The sequence below is a fragment of the Gekko japonicus genome, unplaced genomic scaffold (assembly GCF_001447785.1).
Source record: "Gekko japonicus isolate JY-2015 unplaced genomic scaffold, Gekko_japonicus_V1.1 scaffold19, whole genome shotgun sequence".
NCBI classification, from domain to species: domain Eukaryota; kingdom Metazoa; phylum Chordata; class Lepidosauria; order Squamata; family Gekkonidae; genus Gekko; species Gekko japonicus.
Window position 1 is genome coordinate 363,912 of NW_015164664.1, and position 22,954 is coordinate 386,865.

Below are 22,954 nucleotides of genomic sequence, written 5' to 3' on the forward strand. Positions count from 1 at the left end.
GGTGGAACAGCTCCATTTTACAGGCCCTGAGGAACGGTAGTAAGTCCCACAGGGCCCTGATCTCAGATGGGAGCATGTTTCATCAGGCTGGGACCAGGGCAGAAGAAGCCTGGGCCATGGTCAAGGCTAACCAGATGTCCCTTGGGCCGGGCACAACCAGCAGGTCTTGATCGGCAGAGCACAAGGGTCTCTGGGGCACATATGGGGAGAGGCGGTCTCTCGGGTATATCAGTCCCAGACTGCGCAAGGTTGTAAAGGTCAACACCAGTACTTTGAAGCAGATCTGGTACTCAATTGCTAGTCAGTAAAATTGCCGAAGCGCTGGCCGAATGTGCGCCCACACAGGCAACACAGTCAGTAGGTGCGCCGCTGCATTTTGCACTAGCTGGAGTTTCTGGATCAGCTGCAAGGGCAATCCCATGTGCAAAGAGTTACAGTAATCAAGCCTGGAAGTGACCACTGCATAGGTCACTGTAGCCAAATCTGGGGTGGGGGTAGGAAGCCAGCTGCCTGATCTGCCAAAGGTGATAAAAGGCAGACCTGGCAACTGTGGCGACCTGGGTCTCCACAGAGAGCAAGGCATCCGGGACCACTCGTTACCTTCCAGGCTGGCACAAGCACTGCCCCCCCCTTCATGTACAGGACCTCTGTCTTCACTGAATTTAATTTCAACCAGCTCTGCTGCAACCACCCTGCCATGGCCTCCAATGCCCTGGTTGGATTTTCTGGGGCGGAGTCAGGGCAGCCATTTATCAACAGACAGAGCTGGGCATCATCCGCATACTAGCCTCAAACTATGTTTTATGACAGCAAGTTTAGGTAAGATCCAAGAACCAAAACAAGCACAAAGTCACATGACGAAAGCATGAAACTATCCTTACAGATCTCCAAGAAACACTGGCAACTCCATCTGCAAAACCATCAAAGAATTACTCTACTGAGCAGAAGAGAGGGGCCTTGAACAGCTTACAGGTCTGCACAGCCTCTATACTTCCCTGTCACCCCCAAGGTACTGGCTGCCTTAGGAGATAGCAGATTCAGACCATCCTTTGATAAGCTTAAAGTTTCAGAATTACTCACACATCAATTTCATTTAAGTAAATCCCAGCCACATCTAGAAGGGCAGATGGTCCCACAGAGGCATCAGAATGAGCATTCCGTACCAAATAGCTAAGCTTCTATGTGCATGATGCTTAGCCTGAGTGAAGAGAACGATAAAAGCTCTGCTTTCTCCATGAAGTCGTTAGCATTTCTACAGGAATTAGGTTATTACTGCCAGATAGAGGTAACACTTCAGATTGAAAGGAATTGTTTAGTTCAGTCTTATATGGGGGAAAACAAAACAGAGTAAGAAACCAGGGGCAACAAATCCCAGGAACAAGGCTGCCATGGTGCTTAGTGATTTCATTGTGATGCCTAGTACTTTCAACAACCATTGTGTTGTAGCATTCCTCAGCAAGTATACAAATTTCACATCAAGAATATGTTGTTGAATGAAAAAAATAAATGCACATTATCCTGTCTTGTCACTGCTTGGTTATACATAAATGTTAACTTACATCATACAATGACAGCAAATGAACTCGCTTCTTAAGCAGTTTTCTCCGTACTGGCTCCAATATTAAATAGTGGGTTTTTTGTTTAAAGTAATAATGAAATTAAAAGAAACTAAGGGCAATTTAGTTAGGGTTATACTTTTGCTGCAGTGAGACTAATCAGGGTTACCCCTATAATTTATCTACTACAACATTTTTGTGATTGCATTAATAAAATTATAAGAAACTGAATAAAAATCAGGGTTAGATTTTATTGTAGCAGTAATTAGAAAACAGAGAACCCCCAAAGACGGAAAAATAAGTCTAACTCAAACTTCTGGGCTGGCCTTGAGATCCAAAGAAAACATCAAGACCTGCTAGAAGTTATGGTAGTATCTATGGCAGCATGTTCTCTTTTACTGAAAAGTAGCTTCCTTCAGATGCAAGCAAATGTGGACAAGAATATAAAACACCTCTATTATTCCGCTGTGCTGGACTTCACACTGATTCTTCCACTAGGCAGCATTTATGTTGTGCATCAAGTTATTTTGCTCTCTGTAACTTCATTATTTTCTGCTCTTCAGCTATGACGCTGGTCACTGCTCAAGTGCTTCTCTTAGTTTTTCTAATTTGAGTGCTTAGAGAAATGTAGCAGTGGAAAGGAGTAAGAGTCCAGTAGCACCTTAAAGACTAACAAAAATTTGTGGTAGGGTATGAGCTTTCGTGAGTCACTGCTCACTTCTTCAGATACAGCTAGAAACTAGAGAAATGTAGGCACTCTAAACCACTGAAGGAACAAACACCATATAACTACAGAAAAGAGATATTCAGATTTTTGCTCCATCCAACTTTGAAAGCTGCCAGTACACAGAACTTTATCCAGCTTGCTCTTAGCCCCAAAAACACATAGCCTGGAGTAATTAATAATTCCTTGAGCTCTGCCATCTGAACCTATGCGCACAAGGCTGCTCCAGAGCCTTTTTAGTTTAGGGCTGCTTCAGAGGTTTTTCAGTTTGAGGTTCTAATTTAGACAGGTATCCACCACCCAAGAAATTCCATGTTCGCCACAGAATAGCTTAAGGAGGTCCTGAATATTTGCATACCTGGCTCTGTGGCTTCTGACTTTTCTCAAATGCCTCTGGCACTGTTCCCTTCAGAGTATTAAAAAACAACAAATACTCCTTTCCACACTGAGCCTAGGAACTAGTGGCATTGTCATTTATATATGCTAAACAGTTCAAGAGGACCAAATATTGCAAGGTCCAGTGTGATGTCCAACATTTCCCCAGCACCTGCTGATAGAGCAACAGCTTTGCTTTTTTTGAATACAACTGCCCAACCTCCAGCATGGCTCAGGCTACTTTTGTAAATCTCACTTTGCAAATAGACCCTGAAACCAACTTTCCTTTCTGCACTGACTGATAACTAGACACAATGGCCCACACAGAAGCAACCAAAGGCTCTGACTGGAGGTTCTCCCGTTCCATCTTCCTGTTTCCTTATCAGGTGTGCCTGCTGCTCTGGCAGAATTTCTTCCACACCCTCAAAAAAGTATGCTTGAATGAAAAACAGTTCAAAAATTGGCAAGACCTGTACATACTGAAACACCTTGTACTTGTGACAATGTCAGTGAGGTCACACCAGGCAACTCCCCTCAGTGAGTACCAATTTAAACCGCTAAACTCTTCATCAAATAACTAACAGTAGCTACTGACAGGCAAAGCTCAGACACAGCAAAGCCCAACTGTTCAAGTTTCCCCACCAGAGATTCTTTGGATTAGTTACCTTGGCAGCTGCCAATCAGCCTAGTAGGGCCAGCTCTGTTCGCCACCCCCCATCTTCAGAAAACATGCTACCTTAAAGCACACATTCAGTTTTATGTTGCAACAGAGAGACCCGTGGCTGATCCAACCACCCTCTCAGTTCCTAACCACTCATACCTAGCAGCAGCTGGTTTTCACCAGTGGAGGTTAAGCCACTACGCAGCGATCACCTGTGCCTCCCTGGAGCAAGCAAGCCCCTATTTCTAGACAGGTGGCCCATTTCTACTTGCAAGGGCCAGACACTCGTTTAGATCAAACCTAGGGCCAGCGGCTGATACTCTACCACCGCCTCAGAAGGAAGGAAGCGTAAGCAGCCGCCGGGATCGGTGCAAATCCGGTCACGGCACGGCGCCGCCCCCTCTTCCGACACCTGCCCTTCTTATACTCGGAAGGGCGGTCCTTCGTGGACAAGGCAGGACCCAAGACGAGAAAACCCCTTCTGTCCAACAGTCAAGGGCCCCCGAGAGAGCATCTGAACCACGGGGCTACCTACCTTCCACCCCCTGGCACCCCACCGACCCTCTGGAGGCACAAGGAAACCCGCACCACCGTCGAAGAAGGCGCCCCTGAGTCCTGCAACAAGTGCTAGCAGGAGGGCCTGATCCTCGAAATCGACCGGCGGCCTACCTCCCCACAGCCGCTCCCACACCACTCCGGAGAGGGGGGGAAGGGGGCGCGCCTGGCCGGCCGCTCAGCAGCAACCCCCCACGGAGAAGGGGCTCCCGACGCGCCTCGGGATCTGCCGGGAGGGGTCCCTCCTACCCACGCCCGTGGCGTGTCCTGTTCCTTCCATCCCGATCCCCGACCCTCACCTGGCGCCTGCTCGGCTCAAGGGTAGCCCTGGCGGCTCCTCCCCTCACCCATCCTGCCGGCCGGCCAACCCCCTCGCCACACAAAGCCACGGCACCCACACGGGCGGGAAGGCCACAGCACCGCCCCCACAGCCGGCGCTCGCCAATCGCCTCCAGCACGCCCTCCCCCCCCCCTCAGGCCACCCAGTACCGCCCCTCCAGACTCGACTTCGCCCAATCGCTACGGGCTCCCTCAGCCAGGCGCCCGCCTTCTCTTGGTACTCGTTCAATCAGAATCCACGCTACGGCAAGCTAATCTCCCGCCCCCATCATCACCACCGCCCGCGCTGCCTTGGACATGCTGAACCCTCTCTACTCTAGCCCCGCCTCCGTCCGCTCATTACCGGCACCTCCTTTTCGGAGCAATGCCTCTCCGCTCAGGGAGCGCCCGCATTCCCTTCGCCCAGTATCCGCCTCCAAAACCACAATGACCCAACTGTGGCCTGCGCGGCTTTCACACACCGCAGGCCCACAAATACCCCTTCAACCCAGTCGCCCCTGCGTTTCTCCAACTTGGGCCTCCCCCCCCCCCTACCATTTCTGTGTAAAGGGCAGGACTTCGCATGACATTGTTCACGCCTGCCCCCCCCCCGTCCCCTCAGCGAATAATCCCTATAGCTCTCTCTGTAAATGCACCACCGATCACAACAAGCTCTAGTTACATATCGGTCCTCACACCATAACTACCGCCCACGAGAATGAGACAAACGAATTCCAACACGTGTTAAATGCATTCAGATGGCACCAGGGGTTATCAAATCCTTTTCCTCACAGGAGGCCTGAGCCTTGGACAGTTTAAACTACAAGCACAAATGCAACAGGTGCAGCAACGTGAAAAGCTGCTCTTTGTTTAATGCCTACCTATCTACGCACAATAGCCCTGAGTAGGGGAAAAGTGAAAACCCTTCTCTCTGCCTCACAAGTTATTCAGACCATGACTGCCATAGAAAACCTGTGCAGATCATTCCAAGACAAGCGCAAAAGGACAACAATCTTTAGTTTGTGAAGCACCAACAAAACAAGTGGGTTCAGATGCCAACACCTACCCAAAACAAGCCAGCAGGATTATTACTGCTCCTATTCATATTTCCTATACAGATTTTAGCATGAAAGTGCTTTATAATTCTACAAGGGGAAATAATACCCTGCTGGTGTAAATGGCAAAGAAGCTATCTCAAACAGCCAAACATGTCATATAGCCCAACAGCAACAGGCTGGGACTGAACCCACTGCTTCCAGGACCTGTGCCATCCGGTCATCCTATACCAGGCTTTTGCAGCAAGACCCCTCCCTATCCCTCACATAATGCAAAGTTCATACATACTGCCAAAGAACAGGAGTGAAAATGTGTTCCAAGTGGCTCTAGGTTCCCTGATAGTGCAGCAGAGGCATGCCAGGAGGAAGCCTCAGAGTTCCTGACAAAGAAGAATGTGGCAGGAGATGATAATAAGCAAGGCGTCCGGTATGGTCAGCATAAAAATCCTGTTTGGAAGCCAGCAACAAGCAGCCTGGCTGCAGACTGAATTTCCGTTTCCACCCCATGGTGATATAACCAGTTCTGCTTGCTCCTACTGCTGTCAAGCATTTGACCTTTGCAAAGTTCCGGGGTGGAATTTGTCCTCTCTGAAATGTGCTTATGTCAAGCTTCGTCTTGCCTGTGATGCCAGGCCTGGCTTTTGACTACCTTGTCTCACATCTTTGGCCAAACTCCACCTACTTGGCAAGCAAGAAAGGCAACGCTCTCCCCCTTAAAAGGATTTCTCTCTCATCAGAACTCCAGCGGAACTTGCCTTGCCCCCAACAACTGACTCAAGGAGAGACCCCAGTTCACAGAAGGGAACGCTCTGGTAAAAGGTATATAAGACTCCCTTTTAGGGTTGCATACCTTCAGGCCTGTATTGAGCCACGATAGTGACCGTCTGCCCAGCCCTCTTCAGTGCTGCCGCCGCTTGCTCATGCGTTGCATTCCGAAGGTTGACACCATTCACCTGGGCAAACAGACCTCACCCCCATCAGCCATTGAACGGGTACCACCTTCCCTAGGATGGCATTGTACACTTATTCCCCACTATAAAAGACCATCTCTCTCTGTACTATCCTACCATGGCCACGCCAACTGTTGATGCCTCAGAGTCGCAAGCCACAGCTGTTATCCCACATGCCAGAGCAAGTTACGTCAGACACCCAAGTGTCCAGAGAAATGCCAAAGCCTATCAGGAAGCAAGAGCCACACACCCGATTGCAGAGTGCAGCTGCCTCTTCCTGGAAGGGAGGATCTGAGCTGGCTTCCTCCATCGGTGCATTTAAGGAGCAAGCACTGTGCGCTCTGGGGCAAATTCCCTTTACAGTCAGCCGGGAGATTCGGCTTTTTTTTTCTGGCAGAGGAAACAGCTTCCACCACCCTGGGCTGGGCTTACCCAGACCGGTTGGGTGAGCTGCTCAATGTGGGCAAAGCGGGTTAACACCTTAGTGCCTGGGGTGTAATCTCTCCAATCCGGCCTTCTCCAAGAATGACTAGAAGATGGGGGAGGCAGTGATTCTGCGACGTCAGCTTCAATTGTACCTAATACCAGAGTTGTAACCCTGGGAGATGTGGCTGCAAACAGACCCCACACGCACGCACCCATCAATAATCTTCACTACTTCCACATATGCAGTGGAAAGCCCCTGCAGTAAATGGGAGCATCCACATATTGTGCCCTTTTTTCTCCTTTTAATCCAGAGAAAATAAAAAACTCATTTTCTATGGTTTAAAGGGGAAATTGCAGGGTGGATGCAGCTGAAGTGTCTATTGGGAAACTCTACCTATAGCCACTATGGGTAGTGGCCAGAGCTAAGCTCTGCTTTCAGAATGGCACAGGGCAGCTTACTTCTGTGTGCCAACCTCCCCCCCCCCATTTTTAGCCCTTTAAAGGTTATGCTGTTGTTTTTTTCACTTTTCCAGCTGAGATGGCTTAGCAGGGAAAATGAAACAGAGGAAAAAGGCGGGGCTCTGGGCCAAGGCAAAGAGGACCGAAATTGCCACATCTGTGCTTTTTGTACAGATGTGATAGATGCGGATGGCAGCAGCAGTGAGCAAAATGGGAATCGGTATATGTGGACCCCTTTCCTGCCACTGCTGTATCAAGGTCACATTTTCACACCTCTGCCTATACAGCCTCTGAAAGGAGAACAACGTCTCACTTGCATCCCTGGGGTGGGGAGACAAGGAAACATGGTTGCACATACTCACCGAGAGAATTCGGTCTCCACGCCGCAGCTCTCCACTCAGGTCAGCAGGACCACCAGCCAGGATGAAGGAGACAAAGATGCCCTCGCCATCCTCACCACCCACAATGTTGAAGCCCAAACCTGTGGAACCCTTGTGCAAGGTAATCTTCCGGGGTTCCCTGAAAGGACAAACAAAAGACATGAAGAGATCAGCCCAGCCAGTTGGGGCAAACCTGAAGGCTCCTCTGGCCCACAGCTGTGACCAGGGAGACTCAACACACTTTCCCCTTGCGGATGACCTATCTTCCAGTACAGGGTACACATCACGCAAGGAGGGACTCCAGATGCTCCTTGGAACTACTGGTATGAGTGTAAGCCTAGCTTCAGATTGGGGGTGAATGTGGCTTTGGGACAGCACACAGATTCCTAGTATGGAAAATGAACTGTGCAATGCTGTAGGTAAGCTGGGAGTCTTGCCACTGCAGTGGTCCAGGCTGCACATTTGATGGAATACCAGGTCCTATCTCTCTGCCTTGATCAGAGGGCATTATGCATCCTCAGGCAAGATTAGGATATGGACCCCACGCTGGAGCTGGCAAATGCTCTTTTTTTTATGGGCACAGACCTTGTGATCCTGTATTTCTGTACCCCTTGTGATGTGTGCAGTCTACACTTCTTTCCAAAGTACTCATGCGCCAAGAAAAATTGGATTCTGTGCCCTGAATACATAATGCAGATTTCTAAACTGTTGTTTGTCTTGCAGAATAAATTCTGCCTCTGCTGGCCAGAGGGACAGGAAAGGAGCCAGACAGGGTAGGGAAGCTGCTGTGTCTAGGGATAGTTTCAAAGTGGAGGGAAATTACTGACTAATAGCTACTAGGCGGAGTCCTTTTGGAGCTGGAGGCAAGAGAGGAAAAAGCCATCGCTCCCTTGTTTTGAAAACCACCACCACTGTCAGTCTGTAAGAGAATTTGAAAAAAAAAACCCAATCTGTTCTCCTTAGCCCTTTCTGATCTTTTCCAGTGAACGAAAAGCAACACACAAGCAGTGGGTTGAGAACTGCCATCCACCTCTTCATCCTGCTCCAAGGAAGTGTTACACAAAGATCAGCCCTACCATACCCATGCTACCATCATTCCCTTGCCCTGAAGCAGGAAGCCTTCCTGCTCTCATCCCCATAGCTCACTAGCTCGTTATCTTTTGTCATCTGACCATCTGAAGGTGGTGGAGGAGGAGAAGCTTCCCAGCACATGCAATACTGGGAATCTGTCCATCCAACTCCACATTGCAGGTACCCGGATCTTCTGCTGGAAGCCTCAAGCCTTACTGAGGAGGTAGCCTTATGCCCCAGGAGCATCTAACTCACTACAGGGGCTACTAGCCCAGTCTTGGGCCAGACCCTGCTGAAAGAGGGGCATCGCAGACCCCTAAGACCAACCATGGGAGCCATAATACCTGATCTCCTTTTTGTGCCTGGAAGCGGGTTGCTTTCTGGAAAGGCTGGCAGCAGGGCACCTCCCATACGACATGGAGGACGAGACGTTGACTGTGATCATGGTGGCAGCTTCACCCCTGTGCCTGACTGTGATGGAAAGGGCTGTGCAGCTGATATTTTATCTCAGCTTCTCTTGGCCCTCCCCCCCCGCCCCGCCTCGCTGTGGGGCTGCAGGAGCCGTCAAGGAAATGTTGAGATGAACCAGACTCAGCACTGGCAGGACTGAAAAAGGCCTGCCAGGAGACCTTAACCCTTCCCTCCCCAACAGCTCTTGTGCCATGTAGAAGACCAAACAGGTGGAGAGGTTCTGATAGTATGCTTAATAAATCCCTTGCCCTGTGCCCACCCACTGGAAGCATGTCCACAGCACTCCTACTGCTGCAGCTGAGAAAAACTCATGCCATTCTATTTAATACTTGTTTATCCAAATGCTACAGAAGGGGACCAAGGCTCCATTAACAGGCATGTAACTTGTCCGGGATTTGGTGTGCAGACAGAATTGCTTGTGCAGCCCACAAAACTGACAATTATTGTGAATCGGTTCCCTGGATTACCACTTTCTTGTGCTTGGGAGCCCAGGCTAATTTCTCCTGCCTCCAAATGGAAAACAAGCTTCAGCTCCCTGGCCAGAAGCCCAGGTACTTTAGGGTCATGACAAGGTGCAAATGCCTCTGTTCCCAGTCTTTCCTCTGGATCGCCCAGTAAGTGCCACAATGCCCCCTTGTGGCTACTGCTGGGCACTACTATACAGTCTTGAGGTTGTGGAACAGAGAAACACAAAGAAGGATGCATGATGCCCTGATATTTCCGGGTTTGTCCCTCACATAATGTTTTGCCTCCCTCTACTCCTCTAAATCCTTTTACTTAACAGAACCATTTCTAATTCCAGAATTTCCCCTTACTGATTCCTTCGTGGCCATGGTTCTCTCATCCCCGCTGTCAGTCCCAAGTTCTTTTCTACCCACATGCCCCTGGTCTTATCCATCTCTTGTGAACCTTGTGAAAGAGCCTTTACACCTCTGGGCTCTGTAAAGTACCTAGCATATTGTTGGGTCATACACATGCCTGGCAGTATATCATGATCCGCATCATAGTATTTATCTAGATATGCCCAAAGCACTTCACCTACATTGTCACAGATTCTAGTGGGGTAGCTGTGTTTGCCTGTTGCAGCAAAAACAAGGAGTCTTGCAGCATCTTCAAGACTGGCCGGTTTTGTGTAGCAGAAGCTTTTGTGGATGAGAACCTCCTTCATCACACAGATAGATATCTTCTTCATTTTGTTTTTTCAGACAGATGAAGTGGGCTAGAGCTCACTTCATGCACCTGAAGCTCCAATGGCCCTCAAAGCTTGTGCTCCATGAAATCTGCTAAGGTGCGACGAGATTCCTTTTCGTTTTCGCACACCATGACAGCAACCACTACAGCCAATGACACACGACAGGCCAATTCAGAGCTCTTTGGTTCAAATCTCACCTCAGCCATGACCTCAGTGAGAGGTGCAGGGGAAGCTTAGAAAAGCTGCTCTCTGTCTCAGCTTCAGCACCCCGAATACCCTTTATCTACAATATAGGAACGATAACCATAGCCTACTTTACAGCATTCTTGTGAAAGATTAACACAGTAATGTACATTTTAAATACTAATTATTAGTGTTGCTATCACAAATAAGAGATGGAACTCCGAAGAGAGGCTCCGCAGAATCTTCGGTGGGAGGGGCAGGGGGCTTCAGCATGCTTTCTCTTCCTTCGGGCCAGAAGAGTAGGACTTTATACACACTAAAGGTATGCAGGCCACAAAATGCAGCTCTTCTTGATGAACAATGTGAGGTGCACCCAATTTTGATTTCCCCTCCCCCCTTTTAATCACATAATGTTTAAAATGCTTAGAGCTTCATGTTCTGTAATCCACAGCTCACCAGGGTCCCTCCTGTAACCCCCACAGCCATTCCCAGGCCCAGCCAGCTGCCTGCATCCTGGCATTGCCGGTTTAGCCAGAGAGAGGCAAGACAGCACCGAAGGATGAGTCAGAACACCAAGCTTTGGGAGAGGCAATGAGAGATGGGCAAACAGCACACGGGGCAGGTCTCTGCATGCCAAGGCTTGCAGATGAACCAGGCCAGCAGATGTGGCACATATGCCCACCAAAGGGCACCGAGGAAGCAACATGCTAGACTCCTCCAGTTGTGAACTTGCAGCTTTTATGGAGATGAGACATAGATGGAGGAATGGTATTTGCAATTGATGCTCACCTGGTGAAATCTTCATCACCAATCATATGGCGTGGCACAGGCGAGTATCGGGCAGGTGTGACCTGTGGTGGTGCAGGGTAGGCTGGCTTGCTCTCCATGCCACCCATGTAGCCCAGACCAGGATTATGGCTTATATGGTTGTCGGCCAAAGCAGAAAAGGCTATGGAGACAAAGGGAATGGAAGGTGAGACAGAGCTGGTAGTCCCTTGGCCTTCAAATCCCCATTCCACTCTCTTCTTTCCTCCACATATAGTGATAACAAGGCCAGGGGCTACCATGTGCCCCCCCCTCTCCCTTGTATTCTCTTCTACAGCTATAGGAAAGTGAGCAGTTGTGGCCAGAGGGCCCAACTAAGGAAGAGCAGACATGATTAATGTGTATTAGAATTCAACAAGAAGTAGCCCCAAAGTTTCTCAGCACTACTGCTCAATCCTAAAACATTTGAAGTAACAAGAATGGGAGAAAAGGATGCCTCTGAACATATGGTGAGTGGTTTTGCTTCACCACTGAACAACCACAATTAGCCCCTGGCATTTAAGACTGGGCTTCCAAGTTAAAGGACAAGGCTTGGAGCCCCAGCATTTCATTTTTCAGAAATTAACAGATAGGAAGGTGGGAAGAAGTGGAGAAATTGGGGTTATTCCAGCACAGTCAAGCTTGTTCATTTCCCAGGAAAATACTGAAATATTTTTGTGCCAAATGGGCAATGGCAGAGGGGAAAAACTGACAGGTCAAGGGACTGTTCAATGCCAGGCAGATAAAGTTGAGAACTCAAAGACAGGACAGGCACTGCCGGGAACTAATGAGAATTATGGAGAGCAAAAATCAATGCCAGCTGAGCAAGGAGCAGGCAAAAGGCAGATACATACTGCTGGCGTAGTCAGGCGGAGCATACATGTCATTGAGATGAGGACTGCCTGGCTTGGCCACCTTCAGGTACACCATATCAGAGGTGTTCTTCAGCGCAGCCACTGCCTCCTCGTGCCGCACATCCTGCAGGTTGGTGTTGTTCACCTGAAGAGAATGAGGCATGGGGAAGGGAGGGGAAGAAGTAGCCAATCAGCTGGTTTAGATGCTGGAGGTGTGGCACTACTGACATCCTGACCAAAGACAGCTGGGTCCATCAACACTCTGGGGTGCTCTCAAGGGTCTCCAAAGCTGGGCACATGCCCAGTCTCCAGTCTCCAGCTAACAGCAGGCAACGTCCACAGTGCTGCCCACCCTAAAGCCCTGGCAAAGTTAGTCACATGCTCACCGCAAGAAGCCGGTCACCAATCTGCAGCCGCCCATCTTTCTGGGCTGCCCCGCCTTCTATGATCTTGGTGATATAGATGCTGTTGTCTCCTGGGATATGTTGGTTTCCAATGCCCCCAGCAATGCTGAAACCCAATCCTGGAGAGAAAAGATCAGATTAGAGCGCTTCACCACAGCATTGCTGGTAGCAAGTTCTAGGCTGGAGGGTTTGCTTAGGAGGATCAATCTGAATGGATATTACCACCTATGCTCCAACCTTGCAACATGCGCACACACCCAGGTCCTGTCAAGTCTTACCAAGACCAAAGTGGCCTGGAAGCATGCTTGGAAAAGATTTGACAGCCTCATACCCAAGGGCAGTAACATGACCTGATAGTCCCCTTGGGAGCTGGTCAGCATTATCAGTTTAAAGTCCTGTTGGAGAGTTTCTTCCCGTAGCCCAATCTGACCCCCCAGATGGTAGCTCAACACACCAGGGCTACATAAGTTGTGGCTGTTTTGTCATGATTTCGTTCCTTCGTCTTCAAATAGCCTTCATCCTGATCCTGTCTCACGCCTGTGTTACTCCTGTCCTTTGATCCTGCTCTATCTGGCCTCTCAACCACCAGCCACACATGTGCTCCCTCAATTATCTCCTTTCCATCTTGAAGGCTTTGGTCTGATCTCATGATGGTGGCCTCGAGGACTCTAACCTGCCAGGTTTATCCACCCCCAGCCAAGCAAGAAAGGAACAACCTCAAATAAGACCTCAAGTCCAGGGCATCACCTTTAGGTCCTTTCATCAAGTTGACCTCCATTATAGTCTCTGGTGGGGGTTGCCTTCGCCGCACAAGAAGCCGCACCACAGGCCCCGCCTCCTTCAGCGCCTCCACAGCCTTGCTGTGCACTACCTCGGAGACATCTACCTCATTCACCCTCAGTACACAGTCATTCACCCTGTGCCAGATACAGAACAGGCAAAGAGAAGACTGTGAGGGAGCCTGAGCCGTCCGAGGCCAAAAGAAAAAGTTGCCCTCATGCACCCCCTTAATGGTTCTACAGCGTTCCGCATCCAGATGAGCCTACACAACCAACAATGACAATTCAGAGGTACATCCCAGCCCCACCCACCACTTTCTCCTGTCTTTCCCCCCCATCTAGTAACTCTGCTGGGTTCCCTGGGCTCAGGGCTTATGCTCTGCCTTGGCACTCACCCCAACCGCCCATCCATGGCTGCTGCTCCACCTGGGATAATTTTGGTAATGAAAATGCCAGGATCATCAGGGATGTGTGGGTTATCGATGCCCCCAGCAATGCTAAATCCGAGGCCAGAATTACCCTGGAAAGAGATGGATATGCAAAGGCAGATTACACAGGACCAGACAGGCCTCTTCTAATGAAAGTGATACAACAGTTCGAGGATGTGGAAGTTTTGCTAAAATAAAGGAATTATCTGTGTAAAGCTAGAGCCTCATTTAGCCAGCAATCCTGACAGAAAAGGCCATTTCTCCCAGCATGCACTGAAGAGCACAGCCCCAGATAATATCCTTGGAGCAACGATCAAGACCATAAGGTCCGGCCTCCAATTCCCACAATGAACGTGTGTGTGTATCTGAGAAATCCTTTTCTGTCTATGAGCCCTCCCTCAAATACACAGACCCAGAATGTTCATGCCTATGTGGATGGATGGTAAAATGTTTCTGCTTTTCAACAAAAGGACATCCCAAGTCAGCTCACTCACCCTTTCCAAGACAATCTCCTCGTATTTGAACATCCCGTCACTGCCATTCACCTGTGGAGGCAGACAGATGGGTTAGATGAATTGACACTATAGCACTGATTCCTTTTATAGATTCTGGATTAGTTACTATGTTCCACAATTTGTGGTGCAATCACAACTGTGTTGCTCCACAGACCTCCCCACCCCTACATGCATACAAATTCTGCACCCTTCCAGGACTTGCTGATCAAAGTGCTCCTGCTAGACTAGTCTGGATTTTTAGTGCCGTGGTCCAGGAGCCACTGGGTTGAGTGGGAAGGTCTGAATAATTTTTAATCAGTTTTAGAAAAGAGCAAATAATTGCATGGGCCGCTTTTAAGGGAACTTTATTGCGGTAACTAGACAGCCGTTAAAGCCATATCTGCTTGAGTCGGATAAATCCCATCCTCCCTCCCTCACTACAAATTCTGCTTCAAAAGAAAAAAAAAATACTTCATGTTAACCACATTTGCAGCTTGTTTAGTTTGTTCTCCTTCAATAACTGGAGGACCAGAATGTAAGGAGGAGATGAAGACCCGCAGGGCCAGGAGCCACGGGAAGTAAACTGCACCTATGCAGGACAGCGGCATGCACAGAATCCTGGAGACAGACTAGCCAAACTGGGGTTTGCCACGGCCATGCCCCCCTACCCCAGTAACACATTGGTGCTGATGGCAAGTGGAACTGGAGTACCCTCACCTGAGGGAGCGTGATCACACCCTTTCTTACACAGGCTTACTGCAGATTTTGGACAGACTCCAAACCTGCTCTAAGGAAGATGTGGCAAGACACCCCACCCTGCACACAGACACACCACTAAACCTTCGCTTCCTCTATTTCATAGAGCTATGACTTGGGTTCCATAAAGATTATTGTGGGATTGGGTGCAAGGCAGGGAGAGTTCCTGCCATTTGCAGAGCTCTGCAGGGGTAAGCAGGGACACCTGTGGACAAAGCAAGGGGGATACTTACAGACAGACTTGGCTCCAGGGCATCTGTATTCACAATGATGGGTGAAGGGCTAGCCTGAAAAAAAGAGGGGGAAATTAGTGCCTTTCATTCATCTATCCAAGCTCTTCTCTCTCTGTTAGCATCTAAAGCGATTCCATTTCTCTCCCTCCTCCTTCTTCCCACCCACCCATAAAGCTAGAAATGGCACAACCCCTACCTTGCACACAGATTGCTAGTAAACACTCAAATTTCCCCAGCTCATCTTTTGTACAAAATTGGAGAGATCTGTAGGGATTCCAACAATGTTTCTATACGGACCCCACCACCAAGAGCTTGCTAGACATAGGATACAAGGAAATGCTTTACACCACATCAAATTATAGTCTGTCTAGCCTGGTCTTCTCTCAGTAGCTTCCTGATCTAGGGCAGATATCCATCTCAGAACATTTTTAAAAATTGTCAGTAGCAAGGATTGGATTAGAAACCCTTCACATGTAAACCATGCATTCTTTCACGGAGCTACAGCTAAGGCAGCAAGCCTCCTGGGGAGTATGTTCAGTTATTTATTTCTGAATTTCTGCCCTACCCGAATTTCTACAATTGTCCCCAATTCTACAATTGTCCCCAAAGCAGTTTACAATAAAAACAATTCAAAACATCATTTAAAAATGATTAAGCGTGTTAATATAACAAGAAGAAGTCTCTACAGTGGCTCCGAAAAGCACAATGCAGCTCTCAACACCCAACGGATCAAAGAACCTGAAGAAATACAGGGGGGCTTTCTTCCTGAGGACAAACGGTGTGGTACAGTTGTTTGAGGGCCAGGTTAGGAACTGGGAGACCGTGGATCAAATCCACACTCTGCCATGGATCTAGTGCAGTGACCTTGGCCCAGCCACACACACACACAGCCTAGCCGAGAGGAGAGTAAACTAAAACTGAAACCTGGTAAGATGGAGGTGATGCACCTCAGTAGGGTTGCCAGGTCTGGGCTGAAAAATACCTGGAGACTTTGGGGATGGATCCAGGAGAGGGCAGGGTTTGGGGAGGGGAGGGGCCTCAGCAGGGTACAATGCCATAGAGTCCACCCTTCAAAGCAGCCATTTTCTCCAGGGGAGCTGATCTCTGTCAGCTGGAGATCAGCTGTAAAAGCGGGAGGTCCCCAGGCCCCACCTGGAGGCTGGCAAACCTACTACTCAGTAAGGCATCTGTCCTTCAGAGGAACTGATGTACTGCAGCTTTCTCTGATAGATTTAAGTTAAGGGCTTGGGAGATCTGTCAGATCCTGCTTTGCTATTAAATGAATACAAGCAGGGGACCTGAAGGACTTGCAGGGAGCATCCCATTTCCCCTTCCTCCTCAATTTTCCATTCCTTGAAATAACTCATAGCCTCTCCCCTTTTCCTGCTTCCTTTTCCCCTTAGAAAACTCTGTGTGATTTTGGCTGCCAGGCTGGGCTGGGCCCTGTTCCACGGTGGTAAACCCTCAAGGACTTGTGGGGGACACCTCAATTCCCCCATATCTCCCTCCCTACAACATTTCCTTTTTTTCCTTCTGATATCCCCGTCTCATCACCTTTTACTGCTTCCACACACCAACCAACCAAACTTTTATTGCACCCCATCTGTAACCGTATTTATTATTCACTTAATTTATACCTTACCTTTCTTCACAGTAGGGATCCAAAGTGGCTTACATAATTCTCTTCTCCTCCATTTTATCCTCACAACAACCCTGTGAGGTAGGTTAAGCTGTGAATGTATGATTGGCCCAAGGTCACCCCGTGAGCTTGTGGATTCAAACCCAAGTCTCCTAGATCCTAACCTGAAACTCTAACCACTACACCACATAGGCTTCCATGGGGCAGCGGCTGTTGAACAGTAGTGGGCCCCAGTGAATCATGCATGTCACATGGTAGCAAGTCGTTCAGTGGCTGCTGAACTCGGCTCGGATGAATCATCCGACAAAGGCCAAGACAGCCTGGGGAAAGAGCCCAGGCCATCCTCCCCCTGCCTTTTACTGACAGAACTATGGACTGAAGGCTGACAATACTGCTGTGGTCTGTTTGATCTCTAGATCATAACTAAAGAATGAAAATGAAATACTGTTATGGCTACCTAGCCATGGGCATTGAGAGCATTCATTTCTTAAAGCTACAGATGCTGCTTCTATTATTTTAGTAGGTTTTAACTTCCCAATAGACTTTGCATTTAGATTTCAAATTTTTTTTTTTTACAAACCTGGGGCTTTGTCAGGTTTATTGAAAGATCTGTCTTGTCTGTTTCTGGCTCCAATATCTGGATTTGGTCATGTTAAGAATTAGATATATTGATGGGTTAAAAATGTACTTTTCCATCTGAAAATCGCCTGAAAGCTACCCCCTACTCAGAGACAAACTGACCCAGCTGCACTGTTCTACATTACAGTAACATCAAGGTTCAACTATTCTGACACAATGTATGTAGGGCTGTTCTGGAAGACTACTTGGAAACTTCCAGCTAGTACAAAATGCAGCGGCTCATTTGTTATCTAAGATTAGCTGCCAGGAACATATTACTCCCATTTTACAATCTTGCAAAACTGCCAATTTCTTCCTGGGTCCAAGATGCAAATGCTTATAATCAAACCCTTTTACAGTCTGGGACACACATACACACACACACCCCCCTCAATGACGGTATAATCCTATGGGATAATGCCACTCTGCATAGCAGAATTAGTCCCACTATGTACTAAGGCGAACTCAGCTGCTACCCGTTTGCAGGCATTTTCCGCCACAGCCGATGCCTTATGGAATAGCTTCTTGGATGTGAAGAGGAAGATGCCTACCATATTGTTGCTCCAGAGAGGATACAAGACTGAATTATTCAGGAAGGCATTTGGTGTTGTGCAAGAGGGTGCAGAATAACTATTGTACTGGGGATTTGTTGTTCCATTATTTTTAGGAGTCTGTTGTGGTCCTGTATTTTGCTGGCTATATGATGATATTGTTGGATGCTATTTTTTAAAACAATATTTTAATAGATAGTTTGACTGTTTATTTCTTTGCCTGCACTTCCAGAAAAGTGGGTTTATGGTCCCCCCCTCCCAATTAATTAACCTACTTTGCAGGGCTGTTTTAAGGACAAAAATACGGAAGGGATAAATATACGCTAACTGGGAGGAAAGACGGGATAAAAACACACTACACAGATTTTCATGGCTCTCCTAAAACGACATGCAGCCATGTGGCCCATCCCTAGGCTACTATTTCTCCCCCTCCCCAAGAGGCAGTGAAATGCAAAAGTTTCCCATGCTATTCAGGAAAGGATACAACAGTAAGAAAGCCCATGGCAGTACACAGAGTGTAGCACCATTACTAATGCCTGTGGAAAAGCACCAAACTCGTGTGAGTGTGCGTCCCTGACCCAGTGAAGACGCAAACAGAGGGAGGAGGGCAGAGCAAAGCAAACTAGAAACAGGGAAACTCACGTGCTCTTGGCGTGGGTAGTGGGCTAGAGTGCCCACTTAGGACTGGGGAGACACAGATTTAAATGAGCAGGTTGCATTTGGGGGGGGGGATGTTCTTGCCTCATTGTGGAAGCCAGATCTTACTAACCCTCGGGAGTTTTAGACCCCATCCACATGATCTTTGCCTCAACACAGGCCTACTGCTCCCCCTCCCCTTGTTTTGGGGAGCTGTCCAGTGTGCCACGGGGGGGGGAGATGTTCTTGCCTCACTGTGGAAGCCTGACTCAGATCTTTCTAACCCTCAGGAGTTTTAGATCCCATCCACATGATCTTTGCCTCAACACGGGCCTACTGCTCCCCCTCCACTTGTTTTGGGGAGCTGTCCAGTGTGCCACAACCCGATCAAGGAAGACAAAGCTGAAAGAAACCACAGGGCAATGAGAAACTGCTGCTGCATTCGCAGAAGGGGGAAGGGTGCAGCCGCAAGTCATGAACAGCAGTCACAGGAGGGTGGAGGGTGGGTGATCAAATGTGTGAGGAAAGCAGCGAAAGAGGTTGCGAGAAGGGACATAACTCTTATCTGGATGGCAGAGGCTGGCTGATTAATGCTGCCCTGGATTCTGCCAGCAGCTGGAAGAGAGGCTGCCTCACAGGAACAGGTTGGTCCCTCAGGAACGAGCCATGTGCTAAATGGACTTGTCAGATTCCTTCCCATCCAGGCCACTGCCTCCCATTCTTGTTGCTCATTCATCCTCCGCACGTGTAGCTTGGGGCTGCACTCAGGACCCTATGGAGCTCAGCACTGGGGTCTGGTTTCCGGGCTACTGAGTAGATTGTCTGCAAGTAGAGCCACAAAGGAAGTGGGCCCTAGAGGGAGCTTCTACAAGGACTCTTGCTAAAAAAGCTCCAAGGGTAATTTGCTGTTAGGGGTGGGGAAGACACAGACCTGGACCAGAGGTTCAGGGATCATGGGTCGGCAGGAAGAAGGAAAATAGAGCCATGAAGGGGACAGAGCAACCCAGACTGAAGGCAGCAACCTTCATTTGGCTACAAGCTCACTGGGCGACCAAGGCCAGTCACTGTCTCTCAGCCTAACCTACCTCACAGAAATGGCGTGAGAACCAAATTAAACAGAGGTTATACATGCTGCTCAGAGCTACTTGAGGAAGGGTCAGAAACTATTTCCAGGGTGGGGGTAGGGGCTGGTACCAAAACTCAAGAATCAGATCTCTCCTGGGCTGGTGCCTCAGGTTTTGATGCTGGCAGCTAAGAAAACAAGGGTAGGCAAATATATTGGGCTTAAAGTATACAGGGAGAGAGAGATTGAAGGCCAGTAATCTGGAAAGACCTAGTGGCCTGTCTCAGCAGCACTGTGGGAAGACAGCCGCTGTATTAAACTGTAGTGCCAGACCGAACATCTGGTGTTACCTCACTTCCCAGGCCAAGATTCTGTGCTTGGGGTCATCCTAGCTAGATCTCATTGTGATTCCTTTCACAAAACAGCAGCCCCAGTGGCACACTGAATCTGTTTGACCCACAGGGTTCCCTGTGCCAGTTTGGCAGTATTTAACAAAAATTGTAACATGTTTGCCATCAGAAAGTTGTGTCATAGGACAGAAACCAACAGAGGTGAGGAAGAGGGAATTATGTCAAACCTAGCTGAAGACAACTCTGGTAGAACACCATAAGGCAGAACCTATCAGCAAAATATCTATATTGGCAGCTATTAGCCACAATACAAAAGGCACTGAACTTCCACATTCAGGGAAACATAAGTCAGCATCACAAAAAGTAAAGGGGGGGGGGAGCCATCACCTTTATGCTTTGTGTGAGAGATACAAGAGATATCTGCCTGAAGACAGAATGCTGAACAGATAGGCCTCTTGGTCTGATCCAGCTAGTCTGTTCTCAAGACCATACAAAAATTGGAGGGGGAGAAGAGAGAGGAAGAGAAGAAGAGATTGGATTTACACCCCACCCTTCACTACCCGAAGGAGTCTAAGAGTGCCTTACAATCTCCTTTCCCTTCCCCTCCCCACAACAGACACACTGCAAGGTAGGTGAGGCTGAGACAGCTCTTTTGAGGACTGCTCCTGAGAGAACAACTCTGAAAGAACTCGTGACTGACGCAAGGTCACACCAGCAGCTGCATGTGGAGGAGTGGGGAATCAAACCCAGTTCTCCCAGATCAGAGTCCGTGCTCCTAACCACTACACCAAACTGGAACAAAAGGGTATCTACAAAAGCAACAATGGTTGGTTTATATGAAGCACACCTACATTGCTGAAGATCGCTCCGAAATCAATGGGATTTTTTAATGAATATCTATGAAGAGGTACATGTTGCTAGCTTGTAAACAGTAAATATTATCGCTGTCAAAGTAGGAAAATATAACTGGAATTTGACAAGAGTCTATATCAAGGTCAACATTTTTCTTAATGAGGTGGACATGCAAATGCTGATCTCATCTGCAAAAATGACACAAAAGCAGGAGAAACTCCATTCAGTTTAGAGGACAGGCTGAATATTTTGAAAGACTTTGATAAACTGGAACAATGAAACAAAAAGCTCTCAATGACATACAACTGCTAGGATCTATACAGAGCCTAGAAGCCTCATGGCCCACAGCCAGATGACTTACATTTCGCAAAACAGAGAATTGAAATCTGATCAGAATTTTATGTTGAAGAGGAAATTAAATGTATTCTGTTAATGATAAGGTTCCGAAAGCTTCTGAGAAAGATCTAGAGGTGATAGTGGGTCACAAGTAGAAATGTTTACTGATTTATACCACATTTTCCTCCCCAATGGGGACCTCCTCCATTTTACACTAAACACCACTCTGTGAGGTAGGTACAATCACCCAGTTATCTTCTATGTCAGAATGGAGATTTGAACCTGGTGCTCCCTTTTCCGAATCCAAAATTCCAACTACTACACCATATGTAGCACTGCTGACAATTTTTTTTAAGTCACTGCATCAAGGGGAAACATGGCCACCAAAACAATGAAGGAACTAACCACATGCATCTGAGAAAATGGCATAACACCAATTCTCAACATATCCAGCACTGGCCTAAAGGAGATCCCCTGAGGAAAGGGTGAGAATCCAGTGTTCAAGATCCAGTGCAGAAGAGTTAGGCAAGATAATCAGCAGCTCTCCCTGGATTTCCTGGAACACTCCTCTTCTATTACTACTTTTGCCAAAAAAGTACCCACTGGATGACTATGGAAAGACAGTGGTAGAAAGGAGGGGGGTCTTTTCTCCTGCAGTCAGGTCATATGTGGGTGTGACAAGATTTCCCCTGTTCAAACACCAACACCTTCTATTGTAAATGAGTAATCATTATGATAGGTACTATCATTAAAGCGGTTCCTCCCCCCCCCCTCCCGACATTATCAACCAGCAGGAAAGAGGAGAGAAAGATAAAACACGGCTCTGTTCTCTTGTCTCCCAAAACAAAAGGCCTACCAACTGATCTGTAGAACCCCTATGCAACTATTGCAGCAACAAGAACCAAGCCAGAGAAGACTTCAATAATGACTTTAAATGATAGGAAGCAAAGAGTAGGAATATACAAACAGTTTGCACAATGGAGGGAAGTGATGGGGTCCCACAAGGACCAGTATTGGGGCCAGTACTATTTAATTTTCCTGCCAACCTAGCAGTTCGAAAGCAAGAAATTGCATGTAGATAAATAGGTACCACTTCCGTGGGAAGGTAACAGTGTTCCGTGCGCCTTGGTGTTTAGTCATGTCGGCCACATGACCACGGAAACGTCTTCGGACAGCGCTGGCTCTTCGGCTTTGAAACGGAGATGAGCCACCCTAGAGTCGGATTCGACTGGCTTTCGAGCAAGGGAACCTTTACCTTTACCTTACTATTTAATTTATTCCTAAATGATCTGAGGCTGAGTAGTGTAGTGGCCAAGTCTGCAGGTGACACAAAATTATTCAGGATGGTGAAAACCAAGGCTGACTGTGAAGAGCTCCAAGAGGACCTCCACAAACTGGGTGAGTGGGCGACACTGTGGCAAATGAAGTTCAGTGGTGGTGAGTGTAAGGTGATGCACACTGGGACAAAAAAATCCCAGCTTCAAGTATAGGCTAATGGGGTCTGAATTTGCTGAGACTGAGAGGGGGAAAAGATCTTGGCGTCATAGTGGATAGCTCAATGAAAGCATCAACCCAGTGAAAAAGGCAAACTTTGTGTTAGGGATTATTAGGAAAGGGGTTCAGAATAAAATGGCCAATACTGTAGTCCCCCCTGTATAGATCTATGGTTCAGCCTCATTTGGAATACTGCGTACAGTTCTGGTAACCGTATCTCCGAAAAGACATTGCAGAGCTGGGGAAAGTATACAGGAGGGCAACCAAGATGATTGGGGGGGGGGGGT

At 48.1% G+C, this 22,954-nt stretch overlaps 1 protein-coding gene across 4 annotated transcripts in view; it reads right to left on the reverse strand.

Moving 5' to 3' along the window:
- DLG3 (discs, large homolog 3 (Drosophila)) overlaps positions 1-22,954 on the reverse strand; it is a 59,827-nt gene that overhangs the window by 31,030 nt on the left and 5,843 nt on the right. For 2 of the 4 annotated variants that reach the window (XM_015409022.1, XM_015409021.1), the window contains exons 2-10: positions 15,129-15,182; positions 14,140-14,190; positions 13,613-13,737; positions 13,186-13,355; positions 12,421-12,557; positions 12,035-12,179; positions 11,166-11,325; positions 7,442-7,598; positions 6,095-6,197 (exon numbers count right to left, since the gene is read on the reverse strand). In XM_015409022.1, coding sequence (XP_015264508.1) covers positions 6,095-6,197; positions 7,442-7,598; positions 11,166-11,325; positions 12,035-12,179; positions 12,421-12,557; positions 13,186-13,355; positions 13,613-13,737; positions 14,140-14,190; positions 15,129-15,182 — 1,102 coding nt within the window. Of the gene's footprint in view, positions 1-4,170; positions 4,255-5,533; positions 5,677-6,094; positions 6,198-7,441; positions 7,599-11,165; positions 11,326-12,034; positions 12,180-12,420; positions 12,558-13,185; positions 13,356-13,612; positions 13,738-14,139; positions 14,191-15,128; positions 15,183-22,954 lie in introns of those variants that run through there. The other 2 variants (XM_015409024.1, XM_015409023.1) reach the window with 2 other exon arrangements.